The sequence below is a fragment of the Falco biarmicus genome, chromosome 4 (assembly GCF_023638135.1).
Source record: "Falco biarmicus isolate bFalBia1 chromosome 4, bFalBia1.pri, whole genome shotgun sequence".
Taxonomy (NCBI): domain Eukaryota; kingdom Metazoa; phylum Chordata; class Aves; order Falconiformes; family Falconidae; genus Falco; species Falco biarmicus.
Window position 1 is genome coordinate 79538338 of NC_079291.1, and position 17316 is coordinate 79555653.

General features: G+C 37.0%; 1 protein-coding gene across 1 annotated transcript; it reads left to right on the forward strand.

The window, feature by feature from the left end:
• Positions 1–3117: 3117 nt before the first annotated feature.
• On the forward strand, positions 3118–16695 carry LOC130149075 (putative short-chain dehydrogenase/reductase family 42E member 2). The gene is made up of 11 exons (XM_056338348.1): positions 3118–3560; positions 6171–6266; positions 7045–7105; positions 8980–9098; positions 10623–10698; positions 11884–11966; positions 12502–12639; positions 13904–13969; positions 14793–14856; positions 15218–15291; positions 16484–16695. Exons 1-11 carry the CDS (start codon positions 3330–3332, stop codon positions 16685–16687), a joined length of 1212 nt encoding a protein of 403 aa, XP_056194323.1. The 5' UTR covers positions 3118–3329; the 3' UTR covers positions 16688–16695.
• Positions 16696–17316: the final 621 nt, after the last annotated feature.

Below are 17316 nucleotides of genomic sequence, written 5' to 3' on the forward strand. Positions count from 1 at the left end.
TAGTTCTAACGCAGACTACAGGGACCCAAATATCTATATACTATGCTAAAATGTATTCACCTAGGTGTCAGTTTGAGTTCTTGTCAGCGCATGAACATTGTTATGTTTAAATTGCAAAGTCACCTATGAACTTGAGATATTTCTAACATGCAAACATTTTAAATTGTAGTCATTTATATTTAGATTTGGGAGTGTTTCTTTAGCATCTTAACTATGGCTTTGAGACCTAATTTTAGACACACCCATCTAAAAATGTTGGCCTTGATTTCTCATTGTTTTATTTGCAAAAGGATATGTGGTTTTGAAGTGCTTTAAAATCTTAGAATCAGAGAACTTCTATAATTATTAATCATTTACTTCGTTATTTATTTTAAATGTATTATTTAATAGTAAATCACCTTTCACCAGTTAATTTGCTGCATGTACTTCATTCATCTTGGAGGCTGGAGAACAACCCTTTTACCTGCAAAGTTAAGCATCTTTGCAAATACATCATTGGGCTGGGGAGGAAGACGGGGAAGTCAGGATGAAAGTGCAAAGTACCACTGCCAAACAAGATTTTGGTTTCTCTATCCAAATTTACATCAAAAACCATAGGTAGGAGGAGGAAGTATTTCCATTCACTCTGCTGCTAGATGAGATGTATCCTACCAAAGTTTCACACAACTGTGAGAGAGGTTCACTTTTAAACTTTAGCGTTAAGAATTTCTTTCCTGGGTTTTTTTGTTTGTTTGTGTTTTGGGTTTTTTTAGTAGAGAACCCTTTTCTCCGTACTTCTTAAAAACGGTGTGAGATATTTTAGTAATCTAGTGCAATGCATCTACAGAGTGATGGTACCAATAGTATGTTTGTGTTGTCTAGCAACTCATCAATACTCTTACCAGGTAACAGTAAGAGACACCATCTTATCTAGAAGGGTCTGATGTGGACAAAATATTTAATTTTTTCCTGAAAAGGAACGTAAATTATGTACAAATTAAGCCCTGCCCTTTTCTGGCTCCTAGCCCAGCCACCAGCTACAAAGGAGCAGGAGCAGCAAAAGGGCCTGAGCACACGTGACCATCTCTCTGTCTGAGAGTACCTGATGCCCTTGTGTACTAGTTGTCCAGCAAAGAGAAATCTCACCGTCTTACTTGGACAGGAAGGACTGGGAGAACGCCGACATCCAGGATTCTACCAAGGGTACTTACTACTTCTTCACTATTTTAAAAAAACTAAAATGTTTGACTCTTAACTTTTTATGGGAGTTAATTTCTGCATTTCTAATATTTGAAAGAATGGGAGCTAAGAGCAACTCGCACCACGTGCACTCCATAAGAGAGAACTATGCTCATCACACAGAATACATTAATAAATCAGAATAGCTCCCATAAATTTAGAGGAACAAGTAAGTTACTGATTTGGGAAATAAGTATTTTCTTACAGGAGATGTTTTACATTCAAAACTTGATAATAATTTTCTAATTCCATGAAACATTAATATATTAATGCTATTAGTGCTTTTTAAGAAAGAGATTTCTAGCAAAATCTTTAAATTATTTTTATACAACCTCCAGCTTACTTAAAATTTAAGGAGGTATTAATGACAAGTATTCAAATATAGACCATATTTCAAATATGTGTTTTTGTGGTATATGTGACAAACTTTGTTTTCCTTACAGTGTATAAAAATGTGCTTTTTCATAGAAGATGAGGCAAAAGAATTTTATATGGCTTAAAACTACTGTGTAGCATAATACATAGATTTCCTTGATTGAACAAGAGAGCATACTTGTTTTAGTTTTATTATATTAGCTCTAATTTAAATTTTGTTTGGAAATGAGGATTATTTTTCATTTTTGAAATGTCAGCATATTTTTCAATAGAAGGAACTTGTATTTTCCACTGTTATGCCACTGACACTGGTGTTAAAAACCTGCAATAGCATGGAGAATCTGGTACTTACTTCCCTGTGTCTGCAATCTAAAAAACAACGTATAAAATAAGAAAAATACCACTAAAAAACTAAGCACTGGTAAAAATAGTCCGTAACTGCGTACTGTGGGCTGCGTTTTCTGTTGCTTTTTTAGTACTTTCTTTGTCACCCTGGAAGTGAGGCAGCTGCCAGTTACCAATCACCCCCAGTTTCTGCAAAATCTCTGCTGAAGCCTGGTGTAAATGACTGAGAGCAAACTATGCTTAACTACCTACGCGCAGCTGGTGGACAGTGGTGTACACTCATGCGTAGGGATGTTGCTATGAGGACCCCCTCCAATTATGAGAAAACGATAATGATCCGCAGGAATTGGGTCTATATTCCAACATTAGACTGACGGGTGCCCAGTTTGGCTCTCACAGTACAGTGACTTAATTTGACTGATTTCAGACGTATTTATTCTGGATTTCTATTTGGGGACATAAGAGCCTAGATCCTAATGTGCAAAGGCCATGCAAGGAATCAGGACAACAGGGGCTGTCCATGTGGGAAAATTAACTGGACTAGTTTCTCAGAGTATATTGTGACCTGGAATACCAGTCATTTTAATTGCAGAATATGGGTGAACTTCTAAAAAGAATGATTATTATAGAATAAACTCATTTTTAATACAGAACAAAGTGTACAGATGGGCAACTCCTGTGGAATTCCTTATCACAGAATATTCTAATTAGTTTTCCCAAGTAGATGAACCCAGAGGGCAGAGGGCTTATCTCTTCTGTTCTTTGTCAATTTAGCTGTATATGAATGCCCTGATAGAACGATATGGACAAAAGTTAGTAAGAACTGGACAGAAAACTAAATATATTTAGCGTGTAACCAGAGAACTTTAAAATGGCAACAGATTCTTACTATTACTGAAGAAGTGTGACCCAAATGTGAAATAGTGTGGAATATGAAAGTAGAATCAAGCCTTTCTTATATTCCTTAGCTTATGTGTTTTTTTCCTGACTAGTAAGCTAATATCTGTTTGGCATTAATGTATCGGAAGTCAGTGAGTTTTCAAGGATAAAATGTTTGATGTACAAAGCATTGAAAAATGTAATCATACCCGTTAAGTTCAGGTAATTATAAAGTCTCTAAAATCCTGTAATTTCTCTTCATTTCTATACAATAAGAAACTTGTGGGTATGAGGAAAAGACTAAATCTTGAAATACAGAAATATTCAGACTTGTTACTCATTGTACATAGAAAACTCATCACCAAAATTATGAATGTATACATTTAAAACATGTTAAGATACTAAAAATATAGTGAAGTCACAAAAGGAGCATCGTAACATTAAAGTTACTGCAATTACCCAGATCTGAGAGATGCAGGAATTTTCAGGAGCTCTTCTGTCTTGCAGTCGTGATGCAAGAAGGATCCACAGAAGAGCTCCACAGCAGCCAACCTTGTGAAAGCAAACTAAACGAGCATGCTGGACTACTGGTTGACAGAAGCAGGAAGACAGTGGTGACAGGAGGTGGAGGCTACCTGGGATACAATCTGGGATGTGCTCTTGTAAGGTCAGGAATTGCTGTGGTTCTGTTTGATGTACGGAAACCTAAATGGGCAATTCCAAATGGAGCAGATTTTGTCAAGGTATGTTGAAATTCCATGTTTAACAGCAGTGAAATAAAGTTTTACTACTTTTATGCATGTTAGTGAGGCTTCCTCTTAGGGATTTTTGATAAAAGCCTTTACTGAAAAGCCTTTAAGGACAATAAGAAGTCATGGTAGAAGGTCCTCACACGCATAACTGATTAAGAGGTAGCAAACAGAGTGCAAGTGATGAGTTCCCTCAGTGTCACCAGTGAAGTTCTGGAGTCCTGTGTTGGGAGGTGCTTTTCAGCACATTCGTAGCTCACCTAGGTGAAGGAGTGAACAGTGAAGTGACAAAGTTTCCTGCTCAGGGAAATCCTTTTGAGTAAAAAGGTGAGAGCAAGACAGGACAATCAAAGTGACCACAAATTTAGAATGTCTGCCATGCAGAGAATGATGGAGAAAACAAAGACCTTCCAGTCCTTGGGAGCAGGAGAGCTCTACGTGTGGCATTGAGGCAGGTAGGGATTCACTGCTCATTGCCATTTGCAGGACAGGAAGGAAGGGCCATCAGGTGAAATGAGGAGGAGTCAGTTCAGTACAAATAAAAAGACGTTTTTTCATGCAGTGGATAAAAGGCGTGGACAAAGCCTCACCAAAAATGTACTTCCATTGGAGATTACTAAATAGGTAAGCTGCATGCGGCTCAAGAGATCCTCTGGATGAAAGTACTCGGAGACTGGACAAGTATTCTGGGGGAAAGTGTCACATACACCTGCCCTGTTCATGCTCTTCCCAGGGTACCCATTTATGAATACTGATTCCTTTTGATTCTTAACAATTCAAGGAATCTATTATGTCTGCAAAAGGGGGAGCAAAAGAGACCTCAAATTTTTAATGGTTCACAGCCATCTACGGAGGACAGCACCCCCCGCTGCTCCCTGATGTGAGGGGCACCAGCTCCTTACAGCTGCTTCACCCACTCAGTTCCGGGGCTCTGGGTGCACAGGGGCACGCTAGCACTTTCTGCACGCTCCTGTTATCTTGCACAAGTTCTAGCTAGACGTGGCTATCGTTCAGCTGATCTTGTCTGAGCATTCAGTGTAAGAACTCTTTGACACCACCACTAGATCTAGGAAGTTGAGGGCAAAGCTGAAGGTGATCACGGGATCTTTGTCCCAGGGGCTATCGAGGTGATGCCAGATCTTCTCCTGGCTACATCACCACATGGGACAGGCAGTAAGGGAGGCAAAGGGCGTGCATAATACTGCTCTGCATGGCTGTGCAGTGGGCAGAATACCAGATCAAGCAGATCTTTAATCTGACCCAGGATGTTTATTCTTAAGTTCAACTTGATAAACAGATTTTACAGAATATGGAAGAGAGAGATAAAGAATTATGGAGGAACCATTCAAAACCCATAAGCTTGATTTGTTAATGATATAAACCCACATAATCTGATTTATGTTGGTGGATTGATGGCAATTTACGTCTTCTAAAGGAGACTCATGAGATCTGACAAATGATCTTCTGTGAACAGGTTTTTTGTAATTCAATTTAAAAAGAATAAATATTACAAAGCATGGGTGAGTTACCTAGAAAATGGAACTAAGGAGTCCTAGTAAATAAAGTAATGTCACTTCAGAGATCTGAGTGACATTGATCAGTGATTTGGAGATCGCTAATATCATTTATACTGGTTAGTAATTTTAGCATTTGATTGAAGGTAAAAGTGTAAGGCAGCCATATTTGTGAAATACTTTGACAGCCTCAGAAGAAAAAAGTTGAGAGTTAACAACTGATAAGATTACCTCCTAATATTATCTCCAGCCATTTCCTTTGTGATTATTCTATCAATTTCAGTAAATTAAATATATAATATTTAGAAATACCATATTTCTGAAAAGAAAGGTATTATATTTTTATTGATATCTGTATGCATGTGGAGTATTATTCATATAGTTTTAGCTGGTATACAAAAATGCGATAAAATATTCTAAGCACAGCATAGGATTTGATACTAGATATAATGTGTGTGTGTTTTTAATAAAGAACAACATTCAGCAGTATACAGCATTTCATATAATGTGATCACAATACACTAATGTATACTAATACAGTATTAAATGCATATAGTGTTTACTTTTTTTGTTTTAATCTTGTACAAAACTGTAATTAAATTTACCATAAAGTGCACCTAAAATAAAGCTTAGATGTGCAATCTGGCAAATGTCTTTTTGCCCAAGTCAGATCTTAAGGGGATAACAGAAAAGGGATTCTCTTATTTGGTGATTCCATGGCAAACAGCTGAACCCTTCCTGCCGTGCTTTGCTGTCCCTGGGGCTTGACTCTCCAGCCTTCAAGCATATGCTGCTCCCATTCAAGCCAAACAAGTTTTGCCAGCCTGCAGGCTGCAGGACTAAGTGTGAAAATACGCATTATAATTGAAGCCAACAAGAGTCATTATTTGTTTTGCAACAAAATACTGACAAAATTCTTAGTCGTGGATTTTTCTCCAAATTTATAATGTTTTATATAATGTTAGCTAAGTATTGTGAAAAACAGATCAGAATTATTTTAGGTTTTCTTAATAGCTATAGTTAATACTAATTCTATAGAGAATGTAATGAGCTCTACCAGTCAAAAATCCATTATTTTCTCATTTTACAGGGTGATGTGAGGGATTATGATGCAGTGTTCCAAGCATGTGATGGGGCTGACTGTGTTTTTCACGTGGCTGCATGTGGAATGTCAGGATTAGAACAAGCAAGTACAATTTTCATAACATTTCTTTTGTTATTCTTGTGAAAGCAAAAATTTATATGCATGTAGCAAAGAATGTAATTACATTATATTTATGTCAGACAGAAGTTATTCATAAAAGTCCAATCATCCATACGGGCAACAAGGGAGGTATTTGTTAAACAATAAATGTCAAAACATGAGACTAATGTACCACACAATATACTCTAGAAAAATGAGATCATAGATTTGAGATCTTGGATAAGAAGGCATATCATTCTTCTCTAGCCTGAAAAAGTGTGACAGTATTGCTGTGGAACTAATGTTGATGCATTTTCTTCTTGTGAACTCATAGTTGTGAGGAAACAGACCAGCAACTCCATATAGTTATGCTAAATAACAGTAAATTCACAGAGAGTATTATCAAAAAAGTAACGAAACGACTAATTTATTTCTAGGAACGGGACAGGTTGCCACTGGAACAAGAATTTGTGAAAGCTTTCAGGGAGCATAACCCTGGCCTGTTATTCCTGTTTCTATATCATGGATTATCTGGGGCGTGACAAAAAATTGAAGCATTATAATTTCCTTTAAGATGCATTTTATCTTTCATTTTTCAGCTTTATTTATTCATACACTGAACAATACAATGAACATGAGAACTACTAGAAATCACTGTATGTCAGAGGACAGAGAATTCTAACACGTGTCACAAAAAGACCACAGCTGTTCTAGATCTGGCAGTTGTATTGTGAATGTGACTTGTTCAATTAATTAGATATTCTGCAAACTCTATTTCTAGCTTCAAAAGAAAGATCAGATTGAATCCATAAATGTCGGAGGCACAAAAATAATAATTGATGGTATGTACCTAGTTTTTTTTTTCTTTGCGTCTGATCCAAACCATGAATTAAAAAAAATGTCTATTTGGATGTTTCCTCTGTTGATTTGGCTATAAAACGAGGCTCTTCTCTCCCTCCTGTCGGAGTATGATGTAAAACTAGGTGTACAGGTCCCGTTCAAACTGGTAGATTTGCCGCTGGTTTGAACTGGGGATAGGTTTTCACCCAGGACCTCATTCCTTGGCAGACCATCTTAAACTCTCCTCCATGTACTGGTTATCTTTTTCTCTTTACTCTGTGTAATAGAGAAGTGTTGTCCTTTTTCCTCATAGAAATAACATGAGAGATACCATAGTGTTTGTTGTGTTGTAAACATTTGATAACAGGATCCATAGATGTGCTAAGTATATTTAACTATTATTTTATCACATTAATATAAAAAATTTTCTATCCTTTCTGATCATCTGTCTGAATGTGATCCCTTTTTATTATATACTGATTTTTAACTACTGTCTCTGGAAAGTGTTAGTAGATTTCTTTCTGTATGAAAGAATGTCCAGAAAGAACATTTCGAAATGTATTGTAAATACCAAAGCTACTTTCTCTTTGCTTTTCCCTGAAAAACCAAATGGCAAGAAAATCAAAGAGAAAAATGGTAGAATCCATTTTTATTTAGGTACATTTTCATGCTGCCTGTGGGTTATTACTGGAAAAAGCAGAAATAATGAGAGTGAAATGGTATGCAAGTAAAACTCTAAATGAGTTAGAGGGAAGAGGTTGCCGCATATTCCCTTCTTCTTAGCCCAACCTCTGAACCCACAGAAACAGGTTCCCAACAAAGCAAGAATCTGGGAGGAGCATGAACCTGTTAATTTACATTTTAATAATAGATTTTTTTATTGTATTTTGTCCCAGATATTTACAATGCAGTAATTACATTCATTATTTTCAAAATGAAAAGCAAATGAGCCAACTGGACTGACTGCTCTGTAGATTCTAAAAATTCCTGACTTCGAATATTAATTCACTTAAACTTTAAAAGTATTGTTAAATCAAAAGAAAATTTATGCTATTAAAGTTTGCAATGACATATATGCAGCAGAATTTAGACATAGTAACTTAAGACCCAACTGGAATCCATATGAAGACTTTGTTTGGTAAATAATATTAATTTTGTTTGTATTTAAGGTACTGCTGGTTGGTTATATGCTAACGGCATGTTTTCTGCTAACATGTCATTTGTCACTTATGAACAGACTGAGACGTATGCATTTTTGTCATACGCCAGAGAGAGCTAGCACATTTTCTTAGGTGACTTTACTTACCTGCACAGGCATGCATGAAACTGGTGCAAGAAGCCGTTCTGCTTACTGCTCGCTGCAGAAATAAGGGCAAAAATAACAGTCCACGGACAGGCTGCTCTCTGCAGTACTACCCGTATGGAAAGAAGCAGGGAGTTTTCAGTGCTACTGATCACAAGAAATGGTCTTACTTATTTTATTCGATTTGTAAAATGAATGTAAAATGTAAAATTCAGAAATGTTTCTGAAGTAAAGGAGGAATTTTTTCCCCCTCTCCAAGATAATTCCTCTGTCCAGCTGATTACCACAATCCAGTGGTGATATGACAGTTGCAGGTACCTAATCATAAAACACATGGTGACCACAATATGTAATATTTACATAACAGATATTTGGGATGAAAAATTCCAGCTGAATGAAAGATAATATTATATTGAAAGATACTGTTATATTAAATAAGTTAATGTTAAAATTAAAATATTACTTTTTCTATAAGTGTAATGTTTGTTTTCAAAAAGAGAAGCTGCCAGTTTATGTGTTGTTTCTTTCTCTCTGTTTTTGTTTTAAAATAATTTATTTTGTATGCCATTGTAGTCTGCAAACAAAGAAATATCCCTAGACTGATATATACCAGCACGGTGAATGTGGTATTTGGAGGGAATCCGATTGAAGAAGGAGATGAAGAAACGGTGCCATATTTTCCACTGGAAAAGGTACGTTGTTCGTGTGATGGCGTGGCACTTACTGTGCTCTAAAGGACAGGTTATGTGAAGGCTGTTCTGAGAGCAGAAGCTGTTTTACTGTAGATCACATCAATTCCATTAAATTATTCTTCATTAATGGAAACTGACCCATGATCAGTGAAGAAATACTCAAATAATGCCTTTAATCTGCTATAACTAGACAGATGTGAGGTGACAAAACGTCTATAAATGCCTAAGAAAAGTGGAATATGACATTTAACAAGAATATTTTAAAAGGAAGGGCTTTCAGGGGAACTTCTGCTGTGTAAATACTGAATATTGAAGCCCCTGTGAGCTTTTTAATTGAAAAATATTGTTAACTATCAAATTCTAAGTCTTTATCTCACACATTTTTGCTTCTTTGAATTTCCCAAACCTTGCTTTCTTGCTGCAGGCCAGGCAGTAGTTACAGTCACCTCAGGGCTGCTCTGAAATACCATTTCCTTCTTTACTGTGATCATTTAGGAAATATTTTCTAGCTGCAATCTGAAGTCAGTGCATTCTGGCCACTCTTCCCACTTGTTCTTTCCTGCTCCCAGCGCACCACTTGCAGTTAAAAGCTGTAATTTTAGAACGTACACTTTGCGTCCAGGAATCCTAAATAGGACTGACTACTACCTTGTTGGTGCCTCCTGAGACACTTAGTTGGATACGTCAGTTTGTGCACAGCCTGCACAGCACCTCAGACTTCTGAGAAAGCATTTCAGGAATTTGCAATTAATTGGATGTGTCTGAGCCCTAATCATACATTTTCTGTAATGGTGATCATGTCAGAGGTAGGTGGGGCATGGAGGGAGGTGGAGCAGGTGGATTAAGCCACCTAAGAGTAGAAAAAATGTCCACGGTGGGATTTTTAGGTATAGCTTTTCAGTATAAAGTATGGCAGTACAGAACTCAATAGATACGTAAATAGCCTCACGTGGATAAGTAATCACTAAACCAGCATGTACTAACTGTGTCCAGAATCCTGTTGTTTAAATACACCTGGGTGCCATTTTAAAAGTTGATTTATTTATAACTTTTAATAACTATTTATTTATAACTTCCCAAATAGCTTCAACAAGAAATGGAAACGTTTTTAGGAAAGCCTAAATTTCTAATTTCATATTTAACTTACTGTTTTAAAAAACTTTTTTTCCAATTAGAAATTGAATGTTTTTTCTCAAAATGATTTTATCTGACACATCAGAACATTTGGCTTGCTATTAATTTTTTCAGTACATCCAGTACAAAAAGTGAGTTAAGTAAATACTAGTGGACTTAAATTCACTCTGAAGCTGAGCTTGTGCAACTAAAATATAGGTCTCATAAGTTTCTTTGTCATAAATAAAGTATGTATTTCCTAAATCTTGTCATTATTTCTCGTTTGGTTTTACTCGGCTGATGTCTACAAGCTGGCTAGATTTAAATGTTATCAGACATAAACAGTAAGTTTGCCTTTACAGATGCAATAATGTGGTTAAAATGTTGATCATATTCTGCCTTTCTTTATAGCAATTTAATCATTATTCTAGAACAAAGGCAATTGCAGACCAAATGGTTCTTGCTGCTAATGGAACTTTACTCAAAGGTACATATAAAACATTTGGGGTTTTCCTGTCATTAGTAGTGTTAAAGGGTATTCCATTCTCTGGTTACTCAGTTTCAATAAATAGTATACTTTAACTAAAATAAGGATTTATTTTGTTTGTTTCTACTCCTCCCTTTGGTGGATGATCAATTTTTTTATGTGTATACCCAGACAGATATGAGATTATATGCAGACAATAGATAGGAGAATTCAGAAAGTTTAACCTTACTTGTTCAAATCATCTTAGAAGTTTACCAATGTTACAATAGATACAGGATTTGTGCTTTTATTCTCCATTCAGTCTATCACTTTGAGCTTCTCTGATAACACCAATCTCTAAGCACTGTCCAATAGGTCATTCTCCTAACCCCCAAAGGCTTGCAGGTGTCTGGCAAGAATAATTGCAGTTTCTTAAACAGATTTGGCAACGTCAGGGTCATGTTAACTTCTAAAGTCACACACGCATGAACAGCTGTGTGTAAAAACCTGTCTGTACTTGACAAGGGAAATACTTTGCTTTTTCATACATATTTTGCTATTCCTACTGATCTCTCTGAACTGAAAAGTTGGCAAGCATAAATTAGGAGGGGATTCAATTTTAGCATCCTTAACTACTGAGCAAATGCCTACCACCTAACTTGCCAACGTAAAAGGTGTAATTGTGCCTTTTCTCAGGAGTCAGAGGAGCCTGCGTACTGATCACATGTAAAGCTTAAAGCATTCATTTTGAAAGCCTCTGTTTAAGAGACCTCTTCCATTCCTTTGTGATGCCATTGAGCTGCAAGCAAGCAAGGTATCTAAATATACAAATTGAATTATCTTCCAGTACTGCATGTGTCTAGAATGATGGACAAATATGTACATTATAAACTTTTATCTATAATAAATAGCAAAACTCGGTCAAGCAGGAGGCATATCTGTAGGACAGCTTGGTTTGTCCTGTCCCTGTTCAAACTCTTCTGTGGTCAGAGGGATTCAGTTTTTCAGACTGCAAAGATCTGAAAAGTAGGTCTTTCACTACTATTGAATTCAGTTTTTTCCAGAAATGAAAACAAGTTACTAGGAAACTGAATCACATAGAATGGTCAGACTGATCCTTTACTTTCACAGTGTAAAATTCAGACAGTATACGTTGTCTGCTGATATCAAAGCTATCTGAAAATCCCATTTTGTTCTCTCTCCAAGGAGGGGATAAGCTCCATACCTGCGTGCTTCGTCCACCAGGCATATATGGACCAGAAGAGCCGCGCCACCTGCCACGAGTAGCCGTATGTGTTATGTAGTCAGCTGTGGAGAACACTACAAGTAGTTGTAAGGGCATAACAAAAGTGGAAGTACCTTGATTACAGTTTTTAACAATTCCTCCAGGATTTTTTTTTTTTGTTGTGAAAGCTTGGTGACAGGTCATATGATGCAAGATATAGCATGACGTGAGCATTGCAGAAATGGCAAGGATCAAGCTGTACTTCTAAGTGAAAAGAAAAAAATGCAAGGTTGAAACGCCATGGTAGAAAGCTTGCATTCCTGATCATTTAATGGAAATATTGTCTTTTAAATGTGCACTTTAGTTTCAGCCAAACATGATAATGTCACCATATTTTTACCACTGCTTATCAGTGCAACAGCACTTGATTTATAAAAGCATTGACTAGTCAGGTGGGTTTTTGTTTCTTGTGACACATTTCTTGTGTTATAATTGTACACAAATACAGCAAATTAAGTATTCAGGCTGAGCCAAAATGACTACATTATACTGTTTAATAAAGAAATAATGTATTTATTTCATGTTTTCTGTTTCTACAGCTAAATATCCAGCGGAGACTATTTAACTTCAAGTTCGGGAATCACAAAGTTCAGATGAACTGGGTTCACATAGGCAACCTAGTACAAGCTCACTTACTAGCTGCTGAGGCTCTCACCTCTGAGAAGGGCTATGTAGCTGTAAGTAAACAATAGAAACATTGTGTCCCAGTAGCTTTAGCTCTCCAATAGGTTTAGGTTTTGGTGCTTTTAGATCAAAAGTTCTCTGAAAGGTTGTGTGCTAAATCCTCAGAAATGGTGTATGGCTCTACAAGCACATAGACAGTGCAAATGCAAATAAATTCTGCTAATATTTTGATGTTATTTTTTTCTCTTGAAAATATTTCATTTCCTGTTTGATTGGAGGAAATAGAATTTTTAACCGGGTTAATTTCACCATCATACAAATCTATAGATTCTGCTATTCTTTTGAAAATAGATTCTGATTCTAGATGCATAAAGTTCCGAGCAACCAATTTAGGCATTCCAGTTTAATTTTCAGGGTTGAAAATTCCAAAATGAGATGTACAAAACGAATGGACAATTTTAAAAGGTTTTTCTTTTTCTTCTACTGGTCATAATTGCAACAACAATTTTAGGACTGTGAAGCATTAGAGAACCGATAGCATTGCAGCAGCTGCTACATTCAAAGCTCCCAAAGGCTCCAGCTTCATTTGTATTGGTAGGAACATATAGATAGCAGGTACAGATATATCTGAACATCCCTCCATGGGCTGTCAACTAGTTAAGAGCTTGGAAGCTGTGCAGCTGTTTTAGAATGACATAATGCACAAACTCCCAGGGTCTGCTTGGGTGCTCAGGTGTTCATAGCGCTCACAGTTGGATGGGCTCCTCACCCACAGCACAGCTGTCAAGGAAATATTGCCTGCACATTTAGAAGGCTGGAAGAAGATAGACTGGAAGCCAGAAGTGGATTCAGGCACTGTGACGTGTCCCACGGAATGTAGATACTGAAATTGGTTTAATCAGAAAATTATCCAGAGTTGGAACTTGACCTCAAAAAGCTGTGTGTATTAAATGCTGTCAGCGGTGTTACTTCTGTTGGTCTCATGAAGGTAATTCCGTCCCCTGCACATCACCAAGAACTTAACACTCTGACAGTTGGGCTACTACATGGTGAAATCAAGCTCTGATCTACGTTACACCATGGTTAATCGTAATTAGCTCTACTACCCCCACGGGGTTACCCAAAAGCATGAGGCATGTTTGAGATCACAGTGAAGCCCAGTGAAGGTGGGTTGCTGATCTGATCTGTGTGCATTCACCGTCTGCATGCTGGTGTGTTACTCACAAAGTCAAGCAAGATATGTAAGTATGAGAGAGAAAGAAAATGCCTTCCTATGCATACTGGTTTTCTAATTGTGTTTCTTTGCTTCTTTAACAGAGTGGTCAGGCGTATTACATACATGATGGTGAAAACGTCATATTTTCTGAATGGATAGTCCCTTTAGTATGTATTGCACATACATTTAGCTCTAATGTACCATATGGGCCCTATTCATATCGTTAACTAAATGAAGTCTGGTGCACATTAATTACTCAATTATTTAACATTCAAATGAGTCCTGTCCTCCCTGCATACCTCAAAGTTCCGCTGGCTTTAAGGGAAGTTTTGGATATGCATAACTGTGAGTTTGGCCCTTCTTGTTCTGACAGAATTCAGAGGGGTACAGAACCTGTCACAGTGTAAAGCAAGCTTACTGTGCGCAGGAAGTCCTGCTGTTAGCATCTGGCAGGCCTTTTATAACCATTGCTTATTTCTTTGTTCTGCCATCAACTGCAGCACAAAAGGGAAGGCCATTTAGAATCGTTTGTTAAAAGCTAAAAAGAGGCAACATTATATTTTCATAAATATCAGTCCGGGATTTCAGCAGCATGCTAAAGTTTTGATCCTGCCATGCCAACACAGAAAAGTCTTCCAGGAAAATTACTGCAGTAGAGTGATGTGCTTGTATCTAAATATAGTTAAGTGTATTATATATATATATATATAACATTAAGTATTCCAGCCTCGGTCACTTGCTACTTGGAAATAGCAAAATAGCAATGTTTCCCCTTCACCATCCAATTCCATTTGAAGGGCAGGAGGTGGGCACCAGAGAATGAGAAGTGGGCTTCAGTTGTAATTCTTGCTACCAGTACCGATAGGAAGATTAGCTGGAAAAAAGTTTAGATATGTGTTTTATAAACATTCTTTTTTCTATTTTCATGCTTCATTGACACCCTCAATTTGGTATAAATTCTCTTATTCTTTCCTTTTATACCCCTTCTAGTTTGAAAAATTAGGCTACAGGAAACCCTGGATACATATTCCTGTTCTCCTGGTTCATATAGCAGGTAAAGATAACAAAATACATACTTAATTATCGTGATATTTATTTTTTTGTTTTCTTATTCCTATAAAGCTACATAATAGTTTTATTAATGCAGGGACCCAAAATGTAGGAATTGTATAACTTAACATTATTCTGATCAATAATAACTGCTTATGCCATTTGGCATTAATTATACCAGATCAAGTTTAAAGACTATTCATATACTGAGTCTGTGGTGTACTTTATAAATTAAATGCTGCCTTCTAGCACCTTAATTGCATCCTCTGGTAGGATCAGTAGGAATCACAGGATGTGCAATGTCAGCATTGTCTCAGTTTATTGTTATCCAGCTGTGTCTCATTAAGTAACTTTCTGTTTCACAGCCACTGTGATGGAGTATCTGCACCTGATACTAAAGCCAGTTTTTAGCTTTACACCTTTCTTGACAAGGAATGAGGTAAATATATAAAAAAATGTTTGTGTATTTCTGCCTAAAACTCTCATGAAGTATGTGGTACACCCTTTGGATGCAGACAGGATTGTCTGCATTAGAGCTCTGTTTTTCTGTTCAGGGCTTACACAGCCGTCTTGTAGCCTGATTTTTCCGTGCCATCCTGGCCACCCCTTATAAAATTGTCAGAAATTAATCCTTCCTTGAGGATTAGATGATCCAGAAGAAACACCCTAGAGGCGTACGACAGAGCAACTGATGTGGAGCTGGCACAGAGACGAAAATGGGCACTACATTGTTGTTTCCAGCAGGCTGTCCTATGTTGTGGAACTACTTGTTAAAGGAAGGTGGTCCAAAAGTACAGAGCAAGAGTCTCGGGTCAAAGTGCTGCCAGTTATCATAACACCAGGCTAACCAATAATTAGAAAACCCACTAAAAATAATTCTACATTGGAATGAAAAGCCAATTTTCTGCAAAAAGTCCCCCAGCTTCTGGACAAATTAATTTTGATCTAACATGTTTTGTACAATATTATAATTTATAATATAAGACAAAATTCTTTAAATTATCATCTAGTCTCTTACTGTGTTGCAGCATGTGACATACTGGGACACTGAAGGGACTGAATGGACCTCATTAACTTCTGCTGTAGCTTTTCACTTATTGCACAATTTATCTTTTTTTATACTTAGTTCTACATCTGAAGCAGAAATCATTGAGACTATGCAACTTAAGCACTTTCACAGGTACCATGCATTCAGAGGTGGAGGAGGTAACTCTCCAAAGTGCATGTTTCCCACTCCTTAGTGCGTTTCTGCAAAGCTGAGAGGCCACGCTGCTGTCCTCCAGTACACTGACCCAGTCCCATTGCGCATTTCTCTGCACAGAAGCGCCAGTCTGAGGAAAGCGTGCTGCTCTGTTGCATGGGATTTCCTTTGTTCTTTATCTCACATGCACAAGTGAGAAATGAGTGTCCTAAACTCCTGCACCCCATCCGCTGAGCTTTGGCTCTTCACCTGTCAGCTGCATCAACTCATTCTGTTAGCTCTGGACAGAATTCAGCTCCAAAATGTATACATTTTTGCATGCCTATATTAATGTTTTTAATTCCATTGTAATATCTTTGATGTATTTTCATCCAAGTTCTAGAAAATCAGATACTGAAGTCACTTTCGTAACTGTCCTTTTGGATTTTAGGTGTGGAACGTGACTGTAACTCACACTTTCCGGATAGACAAAGCACGAAGTCAGCTTGGTTACAAACCAAAGAAATTCTCATTCGCTGATTCCGTGGATCATTACCTTAAAACAAGACCTACTTGCCAAGAAGATCACATGTCCCTTAAAATGGTGCTTGCTTTTGGCTTTTTGTTAAGTTTGATCATTCTTTCTTTCTTCTAATATCAAATAACTACCCACCTGTTCCAGAAAACCTGATTTTATTTCCAAGTATTAATGATCTGGTCACAGTAGGTTCCTCAGTCACTGTGGACTTTATTATTATTACAATGACATCTCTCTGATCTCACTCAAAACAAAACAACAAAAAAATGAGTAAAAACACATCAGGGAATGTTTCCAAAGAACAATGCAGTGTCACAAAATCAAAGGAGTTCACTGCTAATGGGTGCAAGAATGGATCTTCGTTAATTGATTGCTTCCTGCTGAGAATGTTTCTAAAGATGATAACTCAGGAGGGTAAGAAATTGGAAGCAGAGGAACCACTGCAGGACTGCAGTGCTGTAACAAGTACAGTAGCTCCGATGAAGAAAAAGTTGACTAAACAACTCCTCTGATGAAGCCACGTGCTACAGCTGCTGCATGTTAGCATGAGAACGATGAAGACCTGGGAAATGGCACCAAAAATATGAAAAGTAGATGTTTATAAATAACAGGTGATGAGAGGACGGAAAAAATATTTATGTAAAATATTTTTATTGTTCAAAAGCTTTGTAAAAATGTAATAAATAACATTATGTGCATTTGTAAATCAAATTATATCCTTTCAATGCAATAATAAATAATAACAG